This window comes from Nomascus leucogenys, chromosome 10 (assembly GCF_006542625.1).
Source record: "Nomascus leucogenys isolate Asia chromosome 10, Asia_NLE_v1, whole genome shotgun sequence".
NCBI classification, from domain to species: Eukaryota; Metazoa; Chordata; class Mammalia; order Primates; family Hylobatidae; genus Nomascus; species Nomascus leucogenys.
Window position 1 is genome coordinate 67,260,638 of NC_044390.1, and position 27,467 is coordinate 67,288,104.

At 42.5% G+C, this 27,467-nt stretch overlaps 3 protein-coding genes across 8 annotated transcripts in view; all 3 read right to left on the minus strand.

Annotated features, from left to right (window-relative positions):
• Positions 1–19,361, minus strand: part of ZNF415 (zinc finger protein 415) — a 51,298-nt gene extending 31,937 nt beyond the window's left edge. Inside the window, exons 1-2 of the mRNA XM_030821238.1 lie at positions 19,333–19,361; positions 14,298–14,358 (exon numbers count right to left, since the gene is read on the minus strand). The gene's annotated coding sequence lies outside the window, so the exon portion shown is untranslated. The remainder of the gene's footprint in view (positions 1–14,297; positions 14,359–19,332) is intronic.
• Positions 723–19,404, minus strand: ZNF347 (zinc finger protein 347). 6 transcript variants are annotated; one of them, XM_012509933.2, is made up of 5 exons: positions 19,333–19,404; positions 14,298–14,358; positions 11,195–11,321; positions 10,635–10,763; positions 723–4,580 (listed from the first exon to the last, which is right to left on the minus strand). In XM_012509933.2, the coding sequence occupies exons 2-5, from the start codon at positions 14,310–14,312 to the stop codon at positions 2,335–2,337; spliced, it is 2,517 nt and encodes an 838-aa protein (XP_012365387.2). In that variant the 5' UTR covers positions 14,313–14,358; positions 19,333–19,404; the 3' UTR covers positions 723–2,334. The 6 variants fall into 6 exon arrangements, with proteins under 6 accessions (XP_012365387.2, XP_030677074.1, XP_030677075.1 ...); XM_030821214.1 differs by lacking the exon at positions 19,333–19,404 and adding an exon at positions 19,220–19,306; XM_030821215.1 differs by having other exon boundaries at positions 10,635–11,321; positions 14,293–14,358; positions 19,333–19,403.
• Positions 19,405–19,428: 24 nt separating this feature from the next.
• Positions 19,429–27,467, minus strand: part of LOC100603668 (zinc finger protein 665) — a 43,312-nt gene continuing 35,273 nt past the window's right edge. The window contains 4 exon segments of the mRNA XM_030821252.1: positions 19,429–19,823; positions 25,434–26,043; positions 26,045–26,301; positions 26,304–26,984. Coding sequence (XP_030677112.1) covers positions 19,780–19,823; positions 25,434–26,043; positions 26,045–26,301; positions 26,304–26,931 — 1,539 coding nt within the window. The 5' untranslated portion in view covers positions 26,932–26,984 and the 3' untranslated portion in view covers positions 19,429–19,779.

Below are 27,467 nucleotides of genomic sequence, written 5' to 3' on the forward strand. Positions count from 1 at the left end.
TTTTTTAGTAGAGACGGGGTTTCACTGTGTTGGCCAAGGTGGTCTCGATCTTCTGACCTCATGATCCACCTACCTCGGCCTCCCTAAGTGCTGGGATTACAGTTGTGAGCCACCGTGCCCAGCCAATATTTTTCATACAATTGTTTTTTTTGAGACAGGGTCTTGCTCTGTCACCCAGGCTGGCGTGCAATGGCGCGATCTTGGCTCACTGCAACCTCTGCTTCCAGGCTCAAGTGATCCACCTGCCTCAGTCTCCCCAAGGAGCTGGGACTACAGGCATGAGCCACCCTGCCTGGGTAATTTTTCTATTTTTTTGTACAGACGGGTTTTGCCATGTTGTCCTGGCTGGTTTGAACTCCTGGACTCAAGTGACCCTCCTGCCTTGGGCTCTCAAAGTGCTAGGATTACAGGCATGAACCACCACACCCAGCCCATACACTTTCTATATTTGTATTTTCACTTCATGTAAATAAAGATGCATGCTATGGTTATTTAGCACACAAGCATGTAAAAATATAATACGGTACATATTCACCAACACTGTGGCAGCTTTCAGAGTGTAAGAGTATGAAAATTGCACTTCCTATGGGATTTTCATTATATCCATATAAATATTCTAACGCAGAGTGTAGAGCGAATAATTCAAGTGCAGAGTATGATTACAGTTTCCCAAAATTGTATGTTGTTTGATTCCACAAAGAAAAAAAAATTGTTCTAGATCCTCCAACCTAAAAGACTTGAGTGTATTGTTATTATCTGTTATGAAGTATCCTACTGAGGTAGGATAAAACAGTGTTGGTACAAAGAATGTGATTTGTTTATAGTTATAAGAAAACGTTGAATTTTTTTTGGCAAAACATTATGTCTGTGACACATTCTTAATAAAACTGTAGCAAAATGTAATTCCAGCAATTAGTGTGAATTCTGCTAAAAAAAAAAAAACAAAAAACCAAAAAGAAAACCACGGTATTCTGGTTTTTCTGACCAAGCTCTCCACTCTAGTAACTGTTACCTATTCAATTTCAAAAATAAGCCTATTTTTCATCAATCTCTGCTATAACACAGCTATTGCCATTCAATAGAGAAAGTGGCAACCATTTCCCCTGCACTATTCCTATCACATAATCAGTCACTAATAACTTATTACTCTCCTCTCATAAAAATTCCAGTGTCCTGAGGTCTTGGCCTGCTCAATGCAGGTAGAACCTTACTTACCTAAAACCCATGGTGTCTTTCTCTCAGAAAAGCACCCTGAACACAATCAGTATGATGATTGATATCATAGTTTTACATTATTTTCTGCCCCTAAACCATGGTCTCTCAATTGAGAGAGTATTTAATTTTACAATGCAGAGTCCTCCTTCTTCAATAAACGTGGATAAAAATGATCCTCAGGTAATGAAGTAAGCCTTTCCATACTGTGGTTCCTTCCCAGATAGACACCATGAAAGGTGTTTAAGGATGCAAAATAGCCACAGATCCATAGTTCAGGTTGAAAGTCACAAACAGTAGCCTTTTTGAGAAACCTCAAACAATGGAATAAAAGATTTTATAAACTGAAGGTTAAGTAGCCATTTCCAAATGTCCTTTGACCTTTGAAATATATAATGTCTTAAGTTTTACCATATTGGGACGTGTAATTATTGTGCAGTTTATCATATTAAAAGTGAATCAAAGAACTAGAGACTGAGTCACCCTTTGTATGAAACCTCACCTACAGTTACAGTCTTAGAGTAAGAGCTTCAGGATGCTCTTACACATTACATTTGTGTGGTTCCATCAAATACGTAGATTTTAATGCCTGCAAAGCTGTGAGGCCTGAATAAAGCCTCTGCCACACACAGTACCTCTATGTGATTTCTCATTACTATGGACTCTTGGATGTCTATTAATACTTGAACTCATGAGGAGTTTGCTACAGTCATTGCATTTTTTTTTTCCTTTAAGATGGAGTTTCACTCTTTTTGCCCAGGATGGAGTGCATTGGCACCATCTTGGCTCACTGCAACCTCAGCCTCCTGGGTTCAAGTGATTCTCCTGCCTCAGCCTCCTATATAGCTGGGACTACAGGTGCACACCACCAGGCCTAGCTAATTGTGTACTTTTAGTAGAAATGGGGTTTCACCATGTTGGTCAGGCTGGTCTCGAACTCCTGACCTCAGGTGATCCACCTGCCTCAGACTCCCAAAGTGTTGGGATTACAGGCGTGAGCCACTGCACCCAGCCAGTCATTGCATTTTCAAGGAATCTCTCAGGCATAAATTCTCTGATGTTGTCAAAGGAATGAATTCTAACTGCAAAAGTTACCACCTTCATTTGTAAGGTTTCTCTCCACTATGAATTCTGTGATGACTTGCAAGGTTTGAACTCTGACTTTAGAACTTTCCACATGTTACATTTGTAAGGTTTTCCACCAGTATGGATTGTCTGATGGGTAGTTAGGCTTGAACAGATACTAAAGGGTTTCCCACACTCATATGGTTTCTCTCCGGTATGAACTCTCTGATGCCTTGCAAGTTTTGAAGTTTGACTAAAGGCTTTGCCACACTCATTACACTTGTAAGGTTTCTCTCCAGTATGAATTCTCCGATGTCTTGCAAGGTGTGAATTCTGAGTGAAGACCTTCCCACACTCATTGCATTTGTAAGGTTTTTTTCCAGTATGGATTGCCTGATGGGTAGTTAGGCTTGAACGGACACTAAAGGCTTTGCCGCACTGATTACACTCATATGGTTTCTCTCCAGTATGAACTCTATGATGCCTTGCAAGCTTTGATGTTTGACTAAAGGCTTTGCCACATTCATTACACTTGTAAGGTTTACCTCCAGTATGAACTCTCCAATGTCTTGCAAGGTGTGAATTCTGAGTGAAGACCTTGCCACACTCTTTACATTTGTAAGGTTTTTCGCCAGTATGGATAACCTGATGGGTAGTTAGGTTTGAATGTTCACTAAAGGCTTTGCCATACTCATTATACTTGTAAGGTTTCTCTCCAGTATGAATTCGCTGATGCCTTGAAAGGTATGAATTATGCCTAAAGACCTTGCCACATTCATTACATTTATAAGGTTTCTCTCCAGTATGAATTCCCCGATGTCTTGCAAGGTGTGAATTCTGAGTGAAGACCTTGCCACACTCATTACATTTGTAAGGTTTTTCTCCAGTATGGATGACCTGATGGGTAGTTAGGCTTGAATACACACTGAAGGCTTTGCCGCACTCATTACACATATAAGGTTTCACTCCAGTATGAATTCTTTGATGATTTGCAAGGTGTGAATTTTGAGTGAAGACCTTGCCACATTCATTACATTTGTAAGGTTTTTCTCCAGTATGGATGACCTGATGGGTAGTTAGGTTTGAATGTGCTCTAAAGGCTTTGCCACACTCATCACACTTGTAAGGTTTCTCTCCAGTATGAATTAGCTGATGCCTTGCAAGGTGTGAATTACGCCTAAAGACCTTGCCGCATTCATGACATTTGTAAGGCTTTTCTCCGGTGTGAATTACCAGATGAATAGCTAGGCTTGAACGAACACCAAAGGCTTTGCCGCACTCATTACACTTGTAAGGTTTCTCTCCAGTGTGAATTCTCCAGTGATTTGTAAGGTGTGAATTTTGAGTGAAGACCTTGCCACATTCATTACATTTGTAAGGTTTTTCTCCACTGTGGGTTACCTGATGGATAGCTAAGCTTGAACGAGCTCTAAAGGCTTTCCCACACTCATTACACTTGTAAGGTTTCTCTCCAGTATGAATTCCTCGATGTCTTGCAAGGTGTGAATTCTGAGTGAAGACCTTGCCACATTCGTTACATTTATAAGGTTTCTCTCCAGTGTGAATTTTCCGATGTTGTGAGAGTTGTGAATTTCGACTAAAGACCTTACCACACTCATTACATTTGTAACGTTTTTCACCAGTATGGATCACCTGATGGGTAGTTAGGTTTGAACGTGTTCTAAAGGCTTTGCCACACTCATAACATTTGTAAGGTTTCTCTTTAGTATGACTTCTCTGATGACTCACAAGGTGTGAATTTTGAGGAAAGACCATGCCACATCCGTTAGATTTGTAAGGGCTTCCCCAATTTGCTTTTTGTCCCTGTGTGAGTAATAAAGAAGAGATAAAATCTTTGAGATATTTCTTAGAAATGTGGGTTTTGACATTATAAGGCATTTGCTGAGGTGGTGAAACTGAGGAACTATTGTTGAAAGACTTCTCAACCTGATTACATTCATAAATTTTCCCTTCATATTGAAAAAGCTGCAGTTCAGGCAGATGTGACTGAAGGCTTAATCCAAGCTGATTTTTAATAAGCTTGTTTCTTGCATCTCTTTTACCGTGTTCATCTCTTCCATGAGTGAGATTGCCTTCTTGGGTCAAAAGCACTCCTTTGTAATTTCCTTCAGCATCTCTGCATTGATACTCAAGGTCATGCGTATTTTTCTGGACTTCCCTGAAGGAACATCCTTCAATGTCATGGCTTTCCTGTCTTTCCAACATCACTGTTTGGAATACTTCTCCTGTATCACTCTTCCCTTTGTGTGGTAAATCTTTCATTACAAATTCAGAAGAGAGAGCTACAAGATATAAAGATCCATAGGTTTCCAATTAATTGTAGTATGTAAACAAGTATTTTACACTGAAAAACAATATTAAACCAAAAGCAATTCTTATATTGAACAGATTTATGAAACTTCAGAACAATAATATTCAATTTTTAGGAACACAAAAGAAAGAGGATTGTTTAATAAAGAAAAGTTGATTCCATGTAATTCAAATTAATAGTATGGAAGCCTAGTTCCCAACCTACAATACTGTAGCCAGCAAAGCAATCGTTCAGTCATAAAGGAGAGAAAGTCTTCCCCAGACAAACAAAGCTAAGGGAATTTACCATGATCAGACCTGTTTTACAAGAAATGATAAAGGGAGTTCTTCAAATCCAAAGAAAATGACACAATGTAACTGTTACACTAATACTAATATCATAATCATGGTGTGCAAACCATTTATATATTTACTAAGAGGGCTAAAAGATAAAACTATTAAAAATAAGCACAACAATTTGTTAAGTGATAGGCAGTACACAACATAAATTCCGACATAAAAAATTCAAAATGCAGGGTGAGAAGGGAATGAACATGCACAGAGGTTTTAGTTTCTTTTTTTTGCAATCAAAGATAAGTTGATATTGATTTGAGATAAATTGTTAAAAGCTATAGGATATTTTTATAAGCCTTATTTATTTTTTTATTATACTTTAAGTTTTAGGGTACATGTGCACAACGTGCAGGTTAGTTACATATGTATACATGTGCCATGTTGGTGTGCTGCACCCATTAACTCATCATTTAACATTAGGTATATCTCCTAATGCTATCCCTCCCCCCTCCCCTCACCCCACAACAGTCCCCAGTGTGTGATGTTCCCCTTCCTGTGTCCATGTGTTCTCACTGTTCAATTCCCACCTATGAGTGAGAACTTGCGGTGTTTGGTTTTTTGTCCTTGTGATAGTTTGTGGAGAATGATGGTTTCCAGCTTCATCCATGTCCCTACAAAGGACATGAACTCATCATTTTTTATGGCTGCAGAGTATTCCATGGTGTATATGTGCCACATTTTCTTAATCCAGTCTATCATTGTTGGACATTTAGGTTGGTTCCAAGTCTTTGCTATTGTGAATAGCGCTGCAATAAACACACGTGTGCATGTGTCTTTATAGCAGCATGATTTATAATCCTTTGGGTATATACCCAGTAATGGGATGGCTGGGTCAAATGGTATTTCTTGTTCTAGATCCCTGAGGAATCGCCACACTGACTTCCACAATGGTTGAACTAGTTTACAGTCCCACCAACAGTGTAAAAGTGTTCCTATTTCTCCACATCCTCTCCAGCACCTGTTGTTTCCTGACTTTTTAATGATCGCCATTCTAACTGGTGTGAGATGTAAGCCTTATTTTATGGTCACCACAAAGTAAAAGCCTGTAATAGACATATTAATAATAAAAAGCAATGAATTAAAACATACTGCCATTTTGTTACTTCTTTTCTAATTGTTTTCTAACTTCTCTCTTGCTTTCTTTCTTACTGTCTTCCTTTGTGTTTAAGTGATTTTCTCTGGTAGTATAAATCCTTACCTATCAATAATAACATTAAATAGAAATGGACTAAATTCTCCAATTACAAGAGAGAGGCCTGCTGAATGGATGATAAAACATACAGCTAACTATATGTTGCCTACAACAAACTCACTTCACCTATAAGGATATATGTAGACAAAAAGTGAGGGGATGGAAAAAGATATTTCATGGAACTAGAAATCAAAAAAGAACAGTAGTAGGTATACTTAGATAAAATAGACTTTAAGTCAATAAGTGTAAAAAGAGACAAAGTCAGTATATAATGAGAAAAGGATCAACTTAGCAAAAGGATATAATAAATACGTCCACACCCAAATATGTAAAGCTAATGTTAATAAATCTAAAGAGAGAGACAGGTAGCAATACAATAATATTAGGGGACTTCAAAACACAATTTTTGGTAATGAATAGGTCATCCAGGCAGAAAACCAATAAAAAAAAATTAGAGTTAAAATATACTGCAGACTAAATGGACCTAAAAAAAGACTTTTAAAATTTTTTTTCTATTTTAAACAGATGGGATCTCCCTGTGTTGCCCAGGCTGTGGTCCAGTGCCTATTCACAGGTGAGTTCACAGTGCACTGCAGCCTTGAACTTCTGGCCTTAAGCATTCCTCTCTCCTCAGCCTCCCAAGTAGCTAAAATTACAGGTATGTTCCACGCCCTAACAGACATTTACAGACCATTTTATCCAACTGTTGCAAAATACATATTCTTCTCATCAGCACATGGATTATGCTTCAGGATAGATTATATGTTAAGACACCAAACAAGTCTCAATAAATTCAAAAAAGTCAAAATTGTATCTAGTATCTTTTCTGATCACAATAAAATAACACTAGAAACCAACAAGAAGAACCTCAGGAGATACACAAACATGGCTGGGCGTGATGGCTCACACCTGTAATCCCAGCACTTTGGGAGGCCAAAGTTGGGCAGATCACCTGGTGTCAGGAGTTCGAGACCAGCCTGGCCAACATGGTGAAACCCTGTTTCTACTAAAAACACAAAAATTAGCCAGGCATGGTGGCACACTAGCTACTCGGGAGGCTCCTAGCTACTCGGGAGGCTGAGGCAGGAGAATTGCTTGATCCCAGGAGGTGGAGGTTGCAGTGAGTCAAGATTGTGCCATGCACTCCAGCCTGGGTGACAGAGCAAGACTCTGTCTAGAAAAAAAAAAAAAAAAAGAAGATACACAAACACACGGAAATTAGACAACATATTCCTGAACAGCCATTGAGTTAATGAAGAAATTAAGAAGGAAATAAAACATTTCTTTTTTTTTTTTTTTTTTTTCGAGATAAGGTCTTGTTCTGTCACCTACATGGAGTGCAGTGGTGTGATCTCAGCCCACTGCAACCACCACTTCCTGGGCTCAAGTGATCCACCCACCTCAGCCCCCCAAGTAGCAGAGACCACAGGCACATGCCACCATGCCCAGCTAATTTTTGTATATTTTACCAAGACGGAGTTTGGACATATTGCTCAGGCAGGTCTCAAACTCCTGAGCTCAAGCAATCCGCCCGCCTCAGCCTCCTAAGGTGCTGGGATTACAGGCATGAGCCACCATGCCTGGCTAAAAATTTCCTGAAAGAAATTAAAATGCAAAACAGCACAATCTATAGGATACAGAAAAAGCAGCAAAAAGAGGAAAGTTTGTAGCAATAAACACCTATATCAAAAAAACAGTAAGTCAACAAATAAAGCACCAAATGATACAACTCAAGGAACTAGAAAAGCAAGAACAAACCAAACCCAAAAGTAGTAGAGGGAAAGGAATAATAAAGATCACAGCAGAACTAACCAAAATAAAGACTAAAAAAAAATTCTAAGATCAATAAAATGAAAAGTAGGATTAAAAAAATTTTTTTTTTTTTTTTTTTGATATGGAGTTTTGCTCTTGTTGCCTGGGCTGGAATGCAGTGGCGTGATATCAGCTCACCACAACCTCTGCCTCCCGAGTTCAAGAGATTCCCCTGCCTCAGCCTCCCGAGTAGCTGGGATTACAGGCATGTGCCACCATGCCCGGCTAATTTTGTATTTTTAGTAGAGATGGGGTTTCTCCATGTTGGTCAGGCCGGTCTTGAATTTCCGACCTCAGGTGGTCCACCCGCCTTGGCCTCCCAAAGTGCTGGGATTACAGGTGTGAGCCACCGCGCCTGGCCTAAAAAAATTTTTTTTTAGAGATGGGGTCTACTTCTCTCACACAGGCTGGAGTGCAGTGGCCCAGTCATAACTCACTGCAGCATTGAACTCCTGGGTTTAACTGATCCTCCTCCCTCAGCCTCCCAAGTAGCTGAGACTACAGAAACGCACTACCATGCTTGGCTAATTTTCATTTTATTTTTAGAGATAGGGTCTCTTACTATGTTTCCCGGGCTGGTTTGAACTCCCCGCCTCAAGCAATTCTCCTTCCTCAGTCTCCCAAATTCCTGGGATTACAGGTGTGAGGCACCATGCCTAGCTTGAAAAGTAGGTTTTTTTAAAAGATAAGCAACATCGACAAACTTTTAGCTAAACTGAAATAAAAGGTGGGGGGAGGTACACCCAAATTAATAAAATCAGAGACAAAACAGAAAACATTAGAACTGATACCATAGATACACAAAGGACCATTAGGGACAATTATGAACAACTACATACAAATTTAAAAACCTAGAAGAAAGGGATACATTTATGGACACATACAACCTATCAAGATTGAACCATGAAGAAATAGAAAACCTGAAGACACCAATAACAAAATTGAAGCTGCCAAAAAAAAAAAAAAAAAAATCATGTAGAAGGAAAGCCCAGGATTGAATGGATTTACTGCTGAATTCTACCAAACACTTGAAGAAGAACTAATACTGGCTAGGCATGTTAGCTCATGCCTGTAATCCCGACAGTTTGGGAGGCTAAGATGGGAAGATTGCTTGATGCCAGAAATTGAGAGCAGCCTGGGAAACACAGCAAGACCTCAGCTCTACTAAAAAATAAAAAAGGATTTGGCCAGGCACGGTGGCTCACGCCTGTAATCCCAGCACTTTGGGTGGTCGAGGCAGGTGGATCACCTGAGGTAAGGAGTTCAAGACCAGCCTGGCCAACATGGTGAAACCCCATCTCTACTAAAAATACAAAAATCAGCCAAGTGTGGTGGCACACGCCTGTAATCCCAGCTACTTGGGAGGCTGAGGCAGGAGAATCGTTTGAACCTGGGAGGGAGAGGTTGCAGTGAGCCAAGATCATGCCACTGCATTCCAGCCTGGACAAGAGAATGAGACTCCATCTCAAAAACAAACAACAAACAAACAAACAAACAAACAAAAAACCACAATTAGTTGGGCATGGTAGTGTGTGCCTGTAACCCCAGCTACTGGGAAGGATGTGGAGGGAGGGTCAGTTGAGCCCACGAGTTTGAGCAGTAAGCTATGATTGCGCCACTGAACTCCAGTCTGGGTGAGATAGAGAGAGGCAGACTACCTCAAATAATAATAATAATAATAATAATAATAATAAAGAAAGAAAGAAAAGAAAAAATAAAAAATAGTTAATTCTACTCAAACTATTTCAAAAACTGAAGGGAGCACATATTTCTAAACACATTTTATGAGGCCAGCATTACCCTGATACCAAAAAGCAGACAAGGACATCACAACAAAAAGAAAACTATAGGCCACTACCCCTGATGAATATACATGCAAAAATCCTTGACGAAATAGAATTCAATAACACATTAAAAAGACATTCACCATGATCAAGTGGGATTTATTCCAGGAATGCAAGGATAGTTTAATGCACACAAATCAATTAATGTGATTCATGGCATCAACAGAATCAAGGACAAGAAGCATATTACCATTTCAATAGACGCTGGGAAATGATTCAATAAAATCATTATCTCTTCATAATAAAAAGTCTCAACAACTTGGGTACAGAAAAAACATACCTAAGCATGATAAAAACCACATACGACAAATCCAGAGGGAATGTACTAAACAAGAAAAAATTGAAAGTCTTTCTGCTAAGACCTGAAAGACAAGGATGTCCACTTTCACTACTTCTATTCAACATAGCATTGATGTTCTAGCCAAAGCAATTAGGCAAGAGAAAGAAATAAAAAGCATACAAATTGAAAAGGAAGAAGTCAAAATATACTTCTTTGCAGATGACATGATTTTATATTTAGAAAAACCTAACAACTCCACTAAAACACTCTTAAAATTTAGCAAACTATATAGAATTTGGATCTATATGACTGAGAACTGGGCATCAGATAGAATGTCGTCCATCATGATAAAGACTTTGCCTTTGTCTGAGCTGCAGCAGCGCTGGAAGGTGAAAGGATAAACTAGTACAAGTCTAAAGGATAGACAAAAGGGGGCAAATAAAGATTTCTGTTCAGAGGTCACAGGATTCAAACTTCTGTTTTCCCATAGAACTCTCAGATTTGCATAGAGTTTCCCAAACACTATTTAATAGGCGGCATTTTCTCTACCCATCTGAACTCTTACCTGTGATCATGGCTTTGATCCATTCCCATCTATCTGGGTTTCTTGCTATTTGTACTTGGCTCTCCACAGTGAAAGGCTCCTTCCCTTGCTCCAACATAGAGATAATACTGAGGTCAAAACAAGAGATTCCTGCTTATGAAAAGAAAGGAAAACAATGGGCTGTAGATTTTCCAGAGTCCCAGTCCTATGTTTACATGAGGAGGGAGGACTTTACAGCTGTATCTAAAAAAACACTTCAAAAATTCATCCACCAAATGCTTCCTTATAAATTGTTAGGAAACATTATAATATGCAAATATATAGCTCTCATCCCAAAACCACTGAATCAAAGCATGGGGATAGAAAACAGGGAATTGGATACTTTAAAAGTCCTGAAACCCTCCAGTGACATCAGGAAGAGGACAATTAAAATCCAGTTTCCACATTATGGAGATTTTCATTTTTCAGTCAACACAGCTTCAGTTTCAGCCAAGCAATGCAGGGGCTCCCAGGAGACCCACATGGAAAATGAAAAGATACACAGGGGCAGATCCTGACTTCTGGAAGAAAGTCATCCTCACCCAGGGAGGCCAAGTTCCTATAATTCTCCAACATCACGTCCCTGTACAAAGTCCTCTGAGCGGGGTCCAGGCATGTCCACTCCTCCTGAGAGAATTCTATAGCCACATCCCTGAATGTCACCTGTCCCTAAAATGAAAAACACATCCACCAAGGGGATATAAGGAAAAGTTCCAATCTTCACATAAAATGAGAAGACAGAATAGATTAAACTGAAGTGAGTGGGCTGATATCCTAGCTGTGATATAGTAAAATATACATATGGTCTTCATCCCCCTTTCCTGACATACATCTCACTTGGAATCTCTGGAGTGATAAGTGCCTTTGTAAGCTAATGAGATGACTGGTGGCTGGAGGCCCCAAGATAGTTTCAGAACTGGGGGGGTGGTCACCAGAAAGACCAAGGCTGGATTACAGAGTTGGGACTTCGAGCCCCATCCCCCAACCTCCCCTGAGGGGATGGGGGCTGAAGGCTCAGCTGATCACCAATAGCCAAAGATGTAAGCAATCATGCCCACATAATGAAGCCCCCATAATAACCCAAAAGGACAGGGCCTGAACAAGCTTCAGGATAGGGAAACACACGGAGGCTCTGAGGATGCCCCCCCAACCCCCACCAAAGACAGCACTCAGCCTCCCAAGTAGTTGGGATTACAGGTGTGCACCACCACGCCATGCTCCTTCTCCCATACCTTACCCAATAGACTGCTTACACCTGGCTGTTCATCTGTATACTCTGTAATATCCTATATAATAAATGGGTCCATATAAATAGTGTTTCCCCAATTTCTGTGAGCCATTCTAGCAAATTAATCAAACCTGAGGAGGGGGTCACAGGAATTCATGATGTATAAGCCAGTCAGTGAGAAGCAAAGGCCATCTGTGTTTGCAACTGGCACTGAAGTGGGTACACTCTTGTTGGATTGAGCCCTCAACCTGTGGGATCTGATGCTATGTCCAGGTAGAGAGTGTCAGAATTGAACTGAATAGGAGGTCACTCAGCTGGTGTCCAGTGCAGAATTGCTCGCTTGGTGTGTGTGGGAAAACCCAGGACATCTGGGATCACAGATGTGTTCTCTGTTGTGAGAGTACAGGAGGAGAAACTGGGTCTGTTTTCACCACATTCTCACACACACAGGTATTTTCGGGCAGAATGTTTCCTTAATTCTGTCTTCTTATACTTTTCTATAAGAGGTTATCATAGTCTTTAAATCAGTGTTGACTTCTCAGTTTTGGAGACAATACGAAAAATACACAAATATACAAATAAAAAACCAACACCGGGTTATCTTTATTGAAGTGCTATATATTACGTCTGACGCACCAAGTGATATTCAGTATCTAGATGATCTAGAGCATGAGTGATGTCTTACGAGATGAAAATGTGTACAGTGACTTTAAAGAAAGACAGGTCAGAATCTAAAAACTGTGATCATCGCAATAACAATGACAGATGTTTCTGAGCACTTCCCAAGTGCAAGGCATTATTCTATTTATTTATTTACTTACTTACTTACTTTTTTGAGACAGAGTCGCTCTATCACCCAGGCTGGAGTGCAGTGGCATGATCTCGGCCCACTGCAACCTCTGCCTCCTGGGTTGAAGCGATTCTCCTGCCTCAGACTCACAAGTAGCTGGAATTACAGGCACCCGCCACCACACCCAGCTAATTTTTCTATTTTTAGTAGAGACGGGGTTTCACCATGTTGACCAGGCTAGTCTCAAACTCCTGACCTCAGATGATCCACCCGCCTTGGCCTCCTAAAGTGCTGGGATTACAGGTGCAAGCCACCGTGCTCGGTCTGGCATTATTCTAAATAAATGTCTTGCATGTACTAACTTGTATATGAATATGATAGCTCACAAGAGAAAGATCTGTTCCCATCTTACTAGCAGATAAATGTATGACAGACACTCTAAGAAACTTGCGTCAAGTCAAAGAGCTAAAATGTCAGAGCAAGCACCTGAATCCAGGTGTCTGGGAATAAGAATTAAACCTAAAGAATCAAATAGTTGGCCAGGCGTGGTGGCTCATGCCTGTAATCCCAGCACTTTGGGAGGTCGAGGCAGGCGGATCACGAGGTCAGGAGATCAAGACCATCCTGGCTAACATGGTGAAACCCCGTCTCTACTAAAAAAATACAAAAAATTAGCCAGGCGTGGTGACGGGCACCTGTGGTCCCAGCTACTCAGGAGGCTGAGGCAGGAGAATGGCGTGAACCCGGGAGGTGGAGCTTGCAGTGAGCCGAGACTGCGCCACTGCACTCCAACCTGGGTGACAGAGCAAGACTGTCTCAAAAAAAAAAAAAAAAATAATAATAATAATAATAATAATTGGTAAAACAAGAATGTGGTTCTATCCTCTCTAATGGGAAAGAAGTCCTGCTCCTATAACCGAACAAAATAATAACCACTGTCACCTAGCACCAGTTGCACGAGGGTCCCTGCAGAAACACAAGTCTCCATTGTATGGGTTTTCTGAGAATAGTTCAATGATTCTCCTGCATTTTCCATTTAGGTTGATTTCATGTATTAAAATAGATGATGGGATGAAAGAACCCTCTGTCACTGATGTCTGTCAGTCTAAAATTCCCATTCCATTCCCAGTCATTAATAAGAGTTTGGGGTTACAAACACAGTGACTCACTTGGTGAGCTTCAAATGTAAATGAGCCAGAAAAATTTCCCCTTATCAGCCTTATTTTACATAATTTAGCAGGTATTTGTGCACATTAACACGTGACTTCCACGTGCAGCTGCTCTAATCCTGCTCCACAGAGAGCTGACAGTGCATCCAGATGTGGCCCCTGAACAATCCCTGCTGCCCAACAGCACTGACACCACGGGACCCTCACCCCATCTCCATCCATGTCTGGGTGTGAGCCCTTCCCAGGAGCATGCCCAGTGCAGCCTCTTCCCAAGTTCATGTCACTGGGTCATGAGGGACGGAATCTAAGCAAGATGAGAGTGACTGAGGGAAGGCACGGGTGAGTGTGAGCAAACCTGTCAGGCAGGATGCTTCAGACTCAGAAGATTCCCAACTTCAAAGAATGACATTTCAGGAAGAAATAAGAGACAGAACAACCCACTGATAATATTACCTTACCTGGGTGAGGGCCATGCCGGACTTCTCTTTCTTTCCGCTTCCTCTTCTTCAAGGGTTCTTCCTTAGGTAACAGGAAAGTGCCTTTAGAAGTCAATATTGAATATCCAAAATGTGCTGTTTCTTGCTCAGAATCAACACAGCCCCTTCCTATGCCACAATCACACACACACAGGGAAGACCGCCCCCTGTGGAAAGATGGTCTCAGCTGCCCACTGCACCAGGGTGATGCAGGACAAGCAGCTCCTATAGGAAGACCAATAAGTGAGTTTCTGACCCCTTTCTTCAGAACCTGCTCTCCTCCTGGAGACGCCCACACACACACTGCAGCAGTTGGGAGCTGGGCAGGACTGAGCTCCCCCATTCAGGGCACAGACCAAGCCCTGACCAAACCCCATACAGAGAACAGCCTCTCTCACCTCTCTGTGGATTGCAGGCCAATCTCAGGCCTCAGAAACAAAAGGTAGAGGTTGAACATGGTGGCTCTCAGTATAATCCTAGCACTTTGGGAGGCTGAGGCAGAAAGATCACTTGAGGCCAGGAGTTCAAGACCAGCCTAAACAACATAGTGAGACCCCATTTCTCTTAAAAAAATAAATAAATAAATACATTTAGCCAGGCACGGTGGCTCATGTCTGTAATCTCAGCACTTTGGGAGGCCTAGACGCAGGATCTAGAGTTCACAGGAGAGGCCTGCAGGTGACATGAAGCTGTGCATGTGGGGTTCAAAGCCAGGAGCTGAGTTGATAAGGAAAGGCAACGAGTGTGGACAGAGAAAAAAAGTGGCTGGAGGACTAAGCCCACATTCAGAGAACAGAAAGTTCTGGAGACACAAGAAGAGGAAAGCATAACGTGATCAGGGAGGCAACAAGAAAAAATCACAACAAATAGATGTGTAAAGCTTAACGGGATGTCCTAAAAGCCAAGAAAATAGAAGAGAAAGTGAGCAACTGTGCCACATGCTACTGATAGGAATGGAAAGATGACAGCAAATTAAACATTGAATTTCAAATGGAGCCATCACTGGTAAGCGAAAAAGAAAGGATCAGCGGAATGTTGGGTATGAGAGCTTGACTCAAGCAAGAGTTCAAGCAAGGACTGAAGGCAAGAATTGAACACAAAGTAAAAAAAACAAAATTGTAGTGTATTGTGCTCTTAAACGGAGCATAGAAGAGGAGTACTTACTACAGAGTGAAAGGCAGTTTAGAGTTTTTTGGGTTTTTTTTGTTTGTTTTTTTTGAGATGAAGTCTCACTCTTGTCACCCAGGCTGGAGTGCAATGGCGCGACCTCGGCTCACCATAACCTCTGCCTCCCAGGTTCAAGCGATTCTCCTGCCTCAGCCTCCCGAGTAGCTGGGATCACAGGCACGTGCCACTATGCCTGGCTAATTTTTGTATTTTTAGTAGAGACGGTGTTTCACCATGTTGGCCAGGCTGGTCTCCAACTCCTGACCTCAAGTGATCCACCTGCCTTGGCCTCTCAAAGTGCTGGGATTACAGGCGTGAGCCACCGTGCCTGGCCAATTTAGAGTATTTTTTGTTTTAAAGATGGAGCGTAGAAGAAAAAAAGACTTTATTCTGTGTGTGTGTGTGTGTGTGTGTGTGTGTGTGTGTGTGTGTGTGTGTTTTGTTTTTGAGACAGGGTCTCACTCTGTTGCCCAGGCTAGAGTGTGATGGCATGAACATGGCTTACTGCAGCCTCAAGCACTTGTGCTCAAGCGGTTCTCTCACCTCAGCCTTGCAAGTAGCTGGGACCACAGGTGCAAGCCACCATATCCAGCTTATTTTTTTCTATTTTTCGTAGAGACGGAGTCTTGCTATCTTGCCCAGGCTGGTCTCGAACAAGCAATCCTCCCACCTTGGCCTCTGAAAGTGTTGTGATTACAGGTGTGAGCCACTGTGCCCAGCCCTGTGTATGTGTCTTAATGGAGAACACCGCTCCCTGGGTACAGGGATGAATTCCCTTGAAGTTAAAATTTTGAAAGCTTTATGGATTGTGAAGAAAAAAAAAAAGTTAAAATTGATGGCATGCATATTGTCCTGAGACTGTGAGTGAGGCTGGCACGTGGTGCACAATTGCAGGGCCAGCAGCAGCCAGAAGCAGGAACAGGCCATTCCCAGTCACTACTGAGTAGAGATCACAGGTCCTGACAGGTGGGTGGGCCACTTGGAGGTCTTTTCCTTTAGTCTTTGAGATAGGGAAAAAACCAACTCTACATTCCGCTCTCACACTAAACACAGAATACTTCACCTTTAGTCACCAAAATGTGTGTGTGGCTTTTCCCACAATTACCAGGGGACTCCCAGCTCGGGGGGGGGGGGGGGGGGGGGCGGGTGAGGCAGGGGTCCTACAATTTCATTCAACTCTGATATTATCTACAAGATAGCATGGGCCGGGCACAGTGGCTCACGCCTGTAGTCCCAGCACTTTGGGAGGCCAAGGCAGGAGGATCACTTGAGGCCAGGAGTTCGAGACCAGCATGGCCAACATGGCAAAACCTCGTCTCTACTAAAAATACAAAAATTAGCGGGTGTGCTGGTGCACACCTGTAATCCCAGCTACTTGGGAGGCTGAGGCAGGCAGGAGAATCGCTTGAACTTGGGAGGCAGAGGCTGCCTTGAGCCAAGATTGTGCTACTGCACTCCAGCCTGGGCAACAGAGCAAGACTGTTTCAAAAAGAAAAAAAAAAAGACTGCATGACGAGGTGCTACAGGTTCAGAGCTCAGTCTAAAACTGCCCCTCACTTCAGACACAGTATGCAAGTGGTAACTGTCACTTATACTTTTGAGTGACCTGATAAATACTGTGGTTTTCTTAACCCCTCCTCAGCTTTGATTAACTTTCTAGGACAGCTCTTCCTTCTGACTGTTCATCTGTATCCTCTGTAATATCCTTTATAACAAATGTGTAAACTAAGTGAAGTGTTTCCCTGAGTTCTTTGAGCCACCCTCACAAATTAATAGAACCTGAGGTGGCGGGGAGGGGGATGTCAAGGGAATCCCCAGTGTATAGCTGGTCGCTCAGAAGGTCAGGTACCAACGTGAGACTTGCAACTGCCGCCTGGTGTGGGGGCAATTTCGTGGAACTGAGCCTCAATCGGTGGGATCTGATGCTAACTCCAGGTACAGAGTTTCAGAATTGAGTTAAACTATAGGACACTCAGTAAGTGTCTGATAGAGAATGGGTTGTTGGTGGGAGAAATTCGCACACATTTTCGTGAGTGGAGGTGAGACATTGTGTAGAATGTGCGCTGTTGTATTGAGTGTGACAGGAAGGAAAATAAAGGAAAAATATTTTTTCCTCTTAGCTCATACACTGGCCCACACCCTACCCTATTCCAGGAAAAGGGAAGTGGGTGGACTCGAAACTAAATGAGCGAAGTCACTGCCCTCTGGTTTGAACAGTGATTGCAAATGAAGCTATACCCTAATACTAATAATTGTCAAACGCACGTCTTAGGCATTTTACATAAAGGAGTTTCTTCAATTCTCATTTGCAACTGCTCAATTTAAGTAAACGTGTTTTAAATGTGTTGCATTATTATAAACCCAGAAACCAATGTAACAACGTAATCATCACATCTAATCAATGTACCACTCACCTGGACTCAGGGTCCCTCTCTTGCTTCCACACTGCGTGTTTCCCTCCCTCATTCTCTGCATAGCTCTCATTCTCATATTAGCTTATTTTTTATTTTCTGTGTTTTTTCCCTGGTTCTCTGCGCGTCGTTTTGAGCCCCTCTCATCTCCTGCTGTTTCTCCCCTTCTTCCTCCTCTTGCACCTGTTCTGTCCCATTCTGGGGCCTTGTTTCAACTCTGATTCCTCTTTCTCCCCAGTCTTTTCATTGTCCCCAATCTCCTTATATTTCTGCCTCTTTCTTCTCCCATCTCTGCTCCCTCTGTTAAATCTCCTCTTCCCTGCTACACCTCTTGCCCCACTCTCTGGCACCCCCAGATCCCAGGCCTCCCCCTGCTGTGGTTCTCCTTCTGCTCTCCTTGTCACCGGCTGTCCCCTCTTGCTGTCCCAGCAACACGCTGCTCTGTCTGCCCTGGCTCCAAATCCCTCCTCCTCTCCCGGACTCTCTGTCTGAGGAGCCTCCCCCTTTCTGCCCCTCTCCCTACCTTGCTGTCCTTCCTTTCTCTGGACATCGAGCTTTCCTCTACATTTCTCCAGTTGCTTTCCTCCTTCTGCCTTCTCAGCTCCTTCTCTTACTATCTGCAAATCCTTCAGCCATCCTCTACTTTGCCATCTGTTTACGGGTTTCCCTCATTCTTTTCTCTCAGTTTTTCTACTTCTCTCTCTGTCTCTGCCCCTTTCTATCTGCTAATCCCCTTGGTCCACACATTCACAGGAGGGTTTGGAGCAAGACGCCTGCATCTTGGATGAGCGCATTTTCCAGGGGCTGGAGCTGGGCAGGCAAGAACACCGGGTGTCACAGGACAGGCCCCAGGCACCTCTCCAGCGCGGGCTCAGGAGAAGCGGTGACTGCGAAGGGGAGGCCTGGGGAGCAGCAAGGCCCGACAAGAGGAGGAGGGAGGTGGGGGGCGACGGCGCCTTATAAGAGGGGTGGGGTCTGCAGGATGCCAGGGCCAGGCAGAGGACGCGGCCTCCCCGGTACCGGGGCTGCGGCGCTGCGCTCCAGGGGCCGACGAGGGGGAGGCTGGGAGACGCCCAGGGCGGGAATCCACCTCGCGGGTGAGGACTTTAAAAATCCCGGGGCGGGCCGGCCGAGATCGCGCCACTGCACTCCAGCCTGGGCGACAGCGAGACTCTGTCTCAAAAAAAAAAAAATCCCGGGGGCGGGAGGAGGGGTCAGGAAAGGGTTTTTAAGCGGGAGGAAGACGCGAAAGGCCGGAGACAGGGAGAAGCCTCAGAGCGACTTCAACCCAAAGAGAAGCGACCCCGAACCCACACCGTGAGTCACCTGGGGTGGAGGGCGCGGTGCGGGGATCTTAAAGTCTGTAGCGAGCCCGGGAACTGGCTGCGGAAACGGGGCACGGCGGTTCGCAAGTTTAATCCATACTGAGGGACACTCACGTTCAGCTGCGTCACCTGCACCCAACGTGATCCGCTTCCGGAACTGCAGAAAACTGCGCGTGCGCGGAAAAGAGCCTGGGCACCCTGGGGGCGGGGCCTGGGGAGAGGCGGGGTCTGTGGACGAAACGCTGGGGCGGAGCCGGGGCGGGGTCTGCGCTTCCCTCAGCCTCCCTAGCCCGCAGTCTCATTTTTCCCGGTTTGGAAACGCTGGAGTGTTCACCATGTCCCCGGGAGCAGCGTTCCAATTTGAAGCAGTTTTAAGGTGAAAGAATAGACTTAACGTGGACCACTTACGATAGAAACCAAAATGATTTCCTCTTACCAAGTTGAAAACGGTTTATGTTAAAATTGTTTGCCGGCGGGTTGGACCCAGTTCTGCTAGGGAGTCTCCTGCAGCTCAGGAACGGGGATCTGGGAATCCGGGATCTCGGTCTGGGAACTGGGATGTTAATGGAGAATCCACGGGGCACAGCGATTGGATCCAGGAATTCCTGCAATTAAAATGTATTTAATTTAACTAAAATGTCTTGAAATTATCTCTGAGGATGATGCAAAGTAGAACGGGAAATGCAGCGCCCTACCTGGACGGATATGCAATTTAATGCAGTAGCCCATCAGAACCTCCTTTGCATTTCAAATCCCCATTCTCCCCAGTGGAAGAGTCAAGCCTGTGCTCAATTCATGGGAAGGTTAAGGCCCCCGATAAGTTAGATCACCAAGGGCTGCTTTATTGTTCTTTAAAATATATATTTTTGTAAAGATGGGAGTCTCAGCCCAGGCTGGTCTCCAACTCTTGACCTCAAGCAATCCTCCTGCCTGGGCCTCCAAAAGTGCTGGGATTACAGGAGTGAACTACTGTGCCCAGTCAACTGCTGATTTAAGCCGTGTGAATTTTTTAAAAATAGAGATAAACTGCATTATTTTTGCTTATATTCGTTATTCCGTTCCACACTTGAAATGACTTAACCACAAACAACTATGACATAATCTTTCTTTGCATCAAAATATGTCAAGTCAATAATTTCTAAATGTCATGTAATTTCAAATTCACTTTATGGGCATTCTGAAGGGAACTTGACACAGTACTTTTTATTTTAAAATTGTAATCTATATTGGGTCTATTTTTTTGTTTTCTGTTTCTTAATGTTCTATCAGATGTGGATAACAGAGTGTGGAAAATAGTCACCACATGACAATTGGATTTATTTTCGCCTAAAGAATAATTTTCCAGTATTTCTTTTTTTTTTTTTTTTTTTTTTTTTTTTTTTTTTTTTTTTTTTTTTTTTGAGACGGAGTCTCGCTCTGTCGCCCAGGCTGAGTGCAGTGGCGCGATCTCGGCTCACTGCAAGCTCTGCCTCCCTGGTTCACGCCATTCTCCTGTCTCAGCCTCCCGAGTAGCTGGGACTACAGGCGCCCGCCACCACGCCCAGCTAATTGTTTTGTATTTTTAGTAGAGACGGGGTTTCACTGTGGTCTCGATCTCCTGACCTCGTGATCCACCCGCCTCGGCCTCCCAAAGTGCTGGGATTACAGGCGTGAGCCACTGCACCCGGCCTCAATTTTCCAGTATTTCTAACGTATCATCCCAGTACATTCACTGAACTAAAGACTCACAGGGATACCCTTTTTTCATGTTTATGGAGAACCTAGTTTATACCTGCTATTGTCATATGTGCATTTTCATGTCACACAATTTTATCTCCAAACAACACCCTTATTTATATACACCCTATAGTTTTCACTTTAACAAAATATTAAACGTTTCATCTGGGTTACAATGTATGAAAGAACAAAATAAAAGGGAAAATCATATTAAAAAATAAAAAGTAATGTTACTACACTTGAACATAAACCATGAAATATATTGCTCAATACCATAAACTGAAAATAACATTTCCATAGCCTTTGGAGAAATGCCCTTCCAGTAAGACTGCTTAATCATATTTATTATGTAATAAACTTTTCCACAGATTTTCACTGAGTTAGTATAAAAACATCTTAGGCATTATAACTAAACAGGATTTCAAAAACATTTTCAACAGTTGTGTTATTTTTAATGAGTCCTATGGGTACAGCGGAAAAATAAATGTAGAATATTACTATGAAGAAAACTAGGGCAGGGCGTGGTGGCTCACACCTGTAATCCCAGCACTTTGGGAGGTAGAGGCGGGTGGATCACTTGAGGTCAGGAGTTCGAGACCAGCCTGGCCAACATGGTGAAACTGTCTCTACTAAAAATACAAAAATTAGCCAGGCGTGGTGGCACATGCCTGTAGTCCCAGCTACTTGGGAGGCTGAGGCAGGAGAATCACTTGAACCTGGGAGGTGGAGGTTGCAGTAAGCCAAGATCACGCCACTGCATTCCAGCCCGGGTGACAGAGCAAGCCTCCGTCTCAAAAAACAAAACAAAGCAAACAAACAAAAAAGAAAACTGGGGTCTTCCCAAACCAAGAATTCAGGAGTTTCCTGAGTAAATAATTCAGTGTACTAGCGTCAGTCTCCATTTTGTGATATTGTACTACTAACACTTTTACAGCTCTGCACTTCCTGTTCTGCCCATTTGGTCAAACTGATCATGCTTCAGTGCTTCCTCCTTTGTCACTAGATGGACATTCAAACCACACAAAGCTTCCTCTAACCCATCCCCACACTTTATCAACCACAACACACCAAGCAAGTTGCTTATCTGGGCTCTCAAGCCATTTTTGGACCAGCTTTGGAAGTCTACCCAGCTTTCCCCAGAAACCCACATTATGTAATAAACAGTCTCATAACACTTCTCAACTGAACTTTAGGTGAAGTTCAATACAGTTCCAGTAGAGAGGCCACAAGTTTAAATTATCAAAATGTTATGAGGGTGAACATATAAACTTTGTAGTTTATCTGCCAGGGAAAAAAAAAATCTGAATGTGTTATGTTCTTTCTTAAAAGAAAATTTATATATATTAATTTTTCCAATTGCCACTAAGCATTCCAAGGGTAAAAAAGAGATGTTGTTTTTATCCATATTCCCCACACACTTTGTTTCCTAATATGTCTTATTTTTACTATACTTGTATTTTCACTTCAGGTACATCAAGATAAATGCCATAGGTGTTATTTGGCATGCAAGAAAGAGACATGCAAAAATATAATAATACTGTGCATATGCATCAACAGCAATGCAGACTTCAGGGTGTGAGAGTCTGAAATATCCTTTCTATGGGATTTTCATTACACCACATAAGTATCCCAAGGCAGAGTGTGGAGAGAATAATTCAAGTACAAAATACAATTAGTTTCTGGGCTGGGCATGGTGGCTCACACCTGTAATCCCAGAGCTTTTGGGGGCCAAGGCAGGTGGATCACTTGAGGTCAGGAGTTTGAGACCAGCCTGGCCAACATAGTGAAACCCTGTGTCTACTAAAAATACAAAAACTAGCTGGGCGTGGTAGGAGGCACCTATAATCCCAGCTACTTGGGAGGCTGAGGTAGGAGAATTGCTTGAACCCAGGAGACAGAGGTTGCAGTAAGCCGAGATCACGCTGCTGCACTCCAGCCTGGGTGACAGAATGAAACTCCATCTCAAACAAACAAAAAAATAAAATACACTTAGTTTCTGAAAATTATATGTTGTTTGATCCAACAATGGAAATCATTGTTCTGGATCCTTCGATAGCTTAATGGTGCACTGTTGTTATCTGTTATGAAGTATGCTACTGAGGTAGGATAAAACTATTTTGGCAAGAAATGATTCATTCATACTTATGAAATACATCAAATTTTATTAGTTAAAACATTAAATCTATGATGCATTCTTAAATAGTAGCAAAATGTGATTCCAGCAATTAATGTAAATCCTAGTAACAAACATGGGATTCTGGTTACTTTGATTAAACTTCCTATGCTCGGCCGGCTGGGCACAGTGGCTCAAGCCTGTAATCCCAGCACTTTGGCAGGCCGAGGCGGGTGGATTATGAGGTCAGGAGTTCGAGGCCAGCCTGGCCAACATAGTGAAACCCCATCTCTACTAAAAATACAAAAATTAGCCAGGCGTGGTGGTACATGTCTGTAATCCCAGCTACTTGGGAGGCTGAGGCAGGAGAATTGCTAAAACCCAGGAGGCAGAGGTTGCAGTGAGCTGAGATTGCATCACTGCACTTCAGTCTGGACAACAGAACAAGACTCCATCTCAAAAAAAAAAAAAATCAATCTTTGCTATGCAACAGCTATTGGCATTTGATGGAGAAGGTAGCCTCCACTTTTCTGCATTATTTGTACCACACATCAGTCCTTAATAAGCTATTACTCTCCTCTAATAAAAATCCGAGTGTCTTCCTGGCTCTATTTCATGGTCTATTGGTAGAGAATTTCTTTCTTTCTTTCTTTGAGTCAGAATTTCACTCTTATTGCCCAGACTGGAGTGCAGTGGCATGATCTTGGCTCACCACAACCTCTGCCTCCCGGGTTCAAGTGAGTCTGCTGCCTCAGCCTCCTGAGTAGCTGGGATTACAGGCATGCGCCACCATGCCTAATTTTGTATTTTTAGTAGAGATGGGGTTTCTCCATGTTGGTCAGGCTGGTCTCAAACTCCCGACCTCAGGTGATCCGCCCGCCTCGGCCTCCCAAAGTGCTGGGATTACAGGCATGAGCCACTGTGTCTGGCCAGTAGAGAATTTCTTTCCATACCCACAGTGCTCTTCTGTCAGAAGAAGGGCACCTGCAGTGCAATAAGGATGATGAGTGACATCATAGTTCATCATCCTCTGCCCTTTCCAAGTGCTCTCTAATTCAGACTACATTTAATTTTAAAAGGCAGAGTCTTTCTTCTTCAGGAGCTTGGAGAGAAATAATCCTCACCTAATGAAGTGAGTGAGCCCTTCCATCCTTTGATTCTTTCCCGAACAACATCATGTAAGGTGTATAATCACGTATAATATCAGCAGATTGCAAAGTTCTGGTTGGAAGTTATAAATAGTAGCCTTTTCAATAAATCTTAAATACTTCAATAAAACATTTTATAAGCTGAAAGTAATTGGCCATTTCCAAACATCCTACAACCTTTGATGTGTATCATGTAATGAGTTTTAACACATTTGGACTTCTGATTATGCGGAAGTATATAATATCAGAGGGTTATGAGGAAACTAGACACTGAGTTCTACTCTTCCTATGAATCCTCACCTACAGTTGTGGTCCAGGAGTAATAGTCTCAGCATGCATGTTACATTTGTGTGATTTCATCAAAGATGTATATTTTGATGCCTATTGAGCTCTGAGACCTGGATAAAGCTTCTGTCATACATAGTATATTCACAGGATTTGAACTCTGATGTCTGCTAATGCTTAAACTCATCAGGAGTTTGCCACAGTCACTGTATTTGTAAGAATTGTCTCAAGAATGAATTCTCTGATGTTGTGAAAGAAGCAATTTGTGGCTGAAGAACTGGCCGCACTCCTTTGTAAGGTTACTTTTTTTTTGGGGGGGGGGACGGAGTTTCACCCTTGTTGCCCAGGCTGGAGTGCAATGGCATGATCTCACTCACTGCAACCTCCGCCTCCCAGGTTCAAGCGATTCTCCTGCCTCAGCCTCCCGAGTAGCTGGGATTACAGGCGTGCACCACCACACCCAGCTAATTTTTGTATTTTTAGTAGAGACAGCATTTCACCATGTTGGCCAGCCTGGTCTCGAACTCGAGACCCGCCTCGGCCTCCCAAACTGCTGGGATTACAGGCGTGAGCCATGCCGGGCATGGGCCCAGCGTCCTTTGTAAGGTTTCTATCCACTATGAATTCTTCGATGTTTTGCAAGGTTTGAATTTTGAGTAAAGACCTTGCCACATTCGTCACATTTGTAAGGTTTGTCTCCAGTATGGATTGCCATATGGGTAGTTAGGGTTGAGTGAACACTAAAGGCTTTCCCACACTCATTACACCTATAAGGTTTTTCTCCAGTGGGAATTCGTCTATGATTTGCAAGATGTGAATTTTGAGTGAAGACCTTGCCACATTCGTTGCATTTGTAAGGTTTTTCTCCAGTATGGATGACCTGATGGGTAGCTAGGTACTAGAATGTACACTAAATGCTTTGCCACACTCATTACACTTGTAAGGTTTCTCACCAGTGTGAATTCTCTGATGATTTGCAAGGTATGAATTTTGCCTGAAGACCTTGCCGCAATCATTACATTTGTATGGTTTTTGTCCAGTATGTATTGTCTGATGGATAGTTAGGCTTGAATAAACACTAAAGGCTTTGCTACACTCATTACACTTGTAAGGTTTTTCTCCAGTATGAACTCTCCAATGCCTTGCAAGTTGTGATGTTTGACTGAAGGCTTTACCACATTCATCACACTTGTAAGGTTTCTCTCCAGAATGAATTCCCCGATGACTTGCAAGGTGTGAATTTTGTGTGAAGACCTTACCGCAGTCATTACATTTGTAAGGCTTTTCTCCAGCATGAATTGCCTGATGGGTAGTTAGGCTTGATTGCACACTAAAGGCTTTGCCGCACTCATCACACCTGTAAGGTTTCTCTCCAGTGTGAATTCTTTGATGATTTGCTAAGTGTGAATACTGAGTGAAAACCTTGATGCATTCATTACATTTGAAAGGTTTTTCTCCGGTATGGATGATCTGATGCTTAGTTAAGTTTGAATGCATACTGAAGGCTTTCCCACACTCATTACACTTGTAAGGTTTCTCACCAGTATGAATTCGCCAATGCTTTTGCAAGGTATGAATTGTGCCTGAAGACTTTGCCACATTCATTACGTTTGTAAGGTTTTTCTCCAGTGTGGATTGTCTGATGGGTAGTTAGGCTTGAGCGAACACTAAAGGCTTTGCCACACTCATTACACTTGTAAGGCTTCTCCCCAGTATGAATTCTTCGATGACTTGCAAGGTGTGAATTTTGAGTGAAGCACTTGCCACATTCCTTACATTTGTAAGGTTTTTCTCCAGTATGGATAAACTGATGTGTAGTTTTGAATGTGCTCTAAAGGCTTTGCCACACTCATTACACTTGTAAGGTTTCTCTCCAGTATGAATTCTCTGATGACCTGCAAGGTTTGAAGGTTGACTGAAGACTTTCCCACATTCATTACATTTGTAAGGTTTTTCTCCAGTATGGATTACCTGATGGATTGTTAGGTTTGAACGAACAGTAAAGGCTTTGCCACACTCATTACACTGGTAAGGCTTCTCTCCAGTATGAATTCTCTTATGACTTGTTAGCCGTGAGTTTTGATTGAAGACCTTGCCACATTCATCACATTTATAATGTTTTCCTCGATTATTAAAAGACTTCTCAACTTGATTGTATTCATAAATTTTCCCTTCACCTTGAAATTGCCGCAGTTCAGGCAGATGTGACTGAAAGCTTACTCCTAGCTGATTTTCAATAAGCCTGTTTCCTGCAGCCCTTCTGTCACATTTATCTCTTCTACCAGGGAGATTTTCTTTTTGCAACGTAAGTACTCTTTTATAATTTCCTTCGTGATCTTTCCACTGACACTCAAAGTCATATGTATTTTTCTGAACTTCCTGGAAGGACAAGCCTTCAGTGTCATGGCTTTCAAGTCTCTCCAACTTCACCGTGTAGAATGCTTCTCTCATATTGCTCTTCCCCTTTGATGGCAAATCCTTGTTTACACATTTACAAGAGGTATCTGTAAGATATAAAGAACCGTAGGTTTCCAATTAATTATAGTAGGTAAATAATTATCTCCCATTGAAAAACCTAATGTTACACCAAAAGTAATAGTTATGTTGAACAGACTTAGGATTTTTCAGAACCATAATTTTCCAGAACACAAAAGGAACAGGATTCCTTATCAAAGAAAAGGTGGTAACACGTAATTCAAATAGTAGGGGATCCTAGTTTTAAACAATCTGTGAACAAAACACTCATATTGTGCAAACCTGTATTAGCCCTGAAAGGAGTATTTTTCAACCATGACCCAAGGCTACCAATTGGCAGTATGTTTTATGTGGCTGTCACAGAATTCAAGAGAAAGAATTCTTACATTGTGCCTATTTAAAGCATATTTGTTATGCATAAGTAAATGCTAAAGCACAACATCATATACTCTAATGGTAAATAACTCACAGCAAACATATGTAATGAATAATTAAAGAAGTAGTAATTTTGA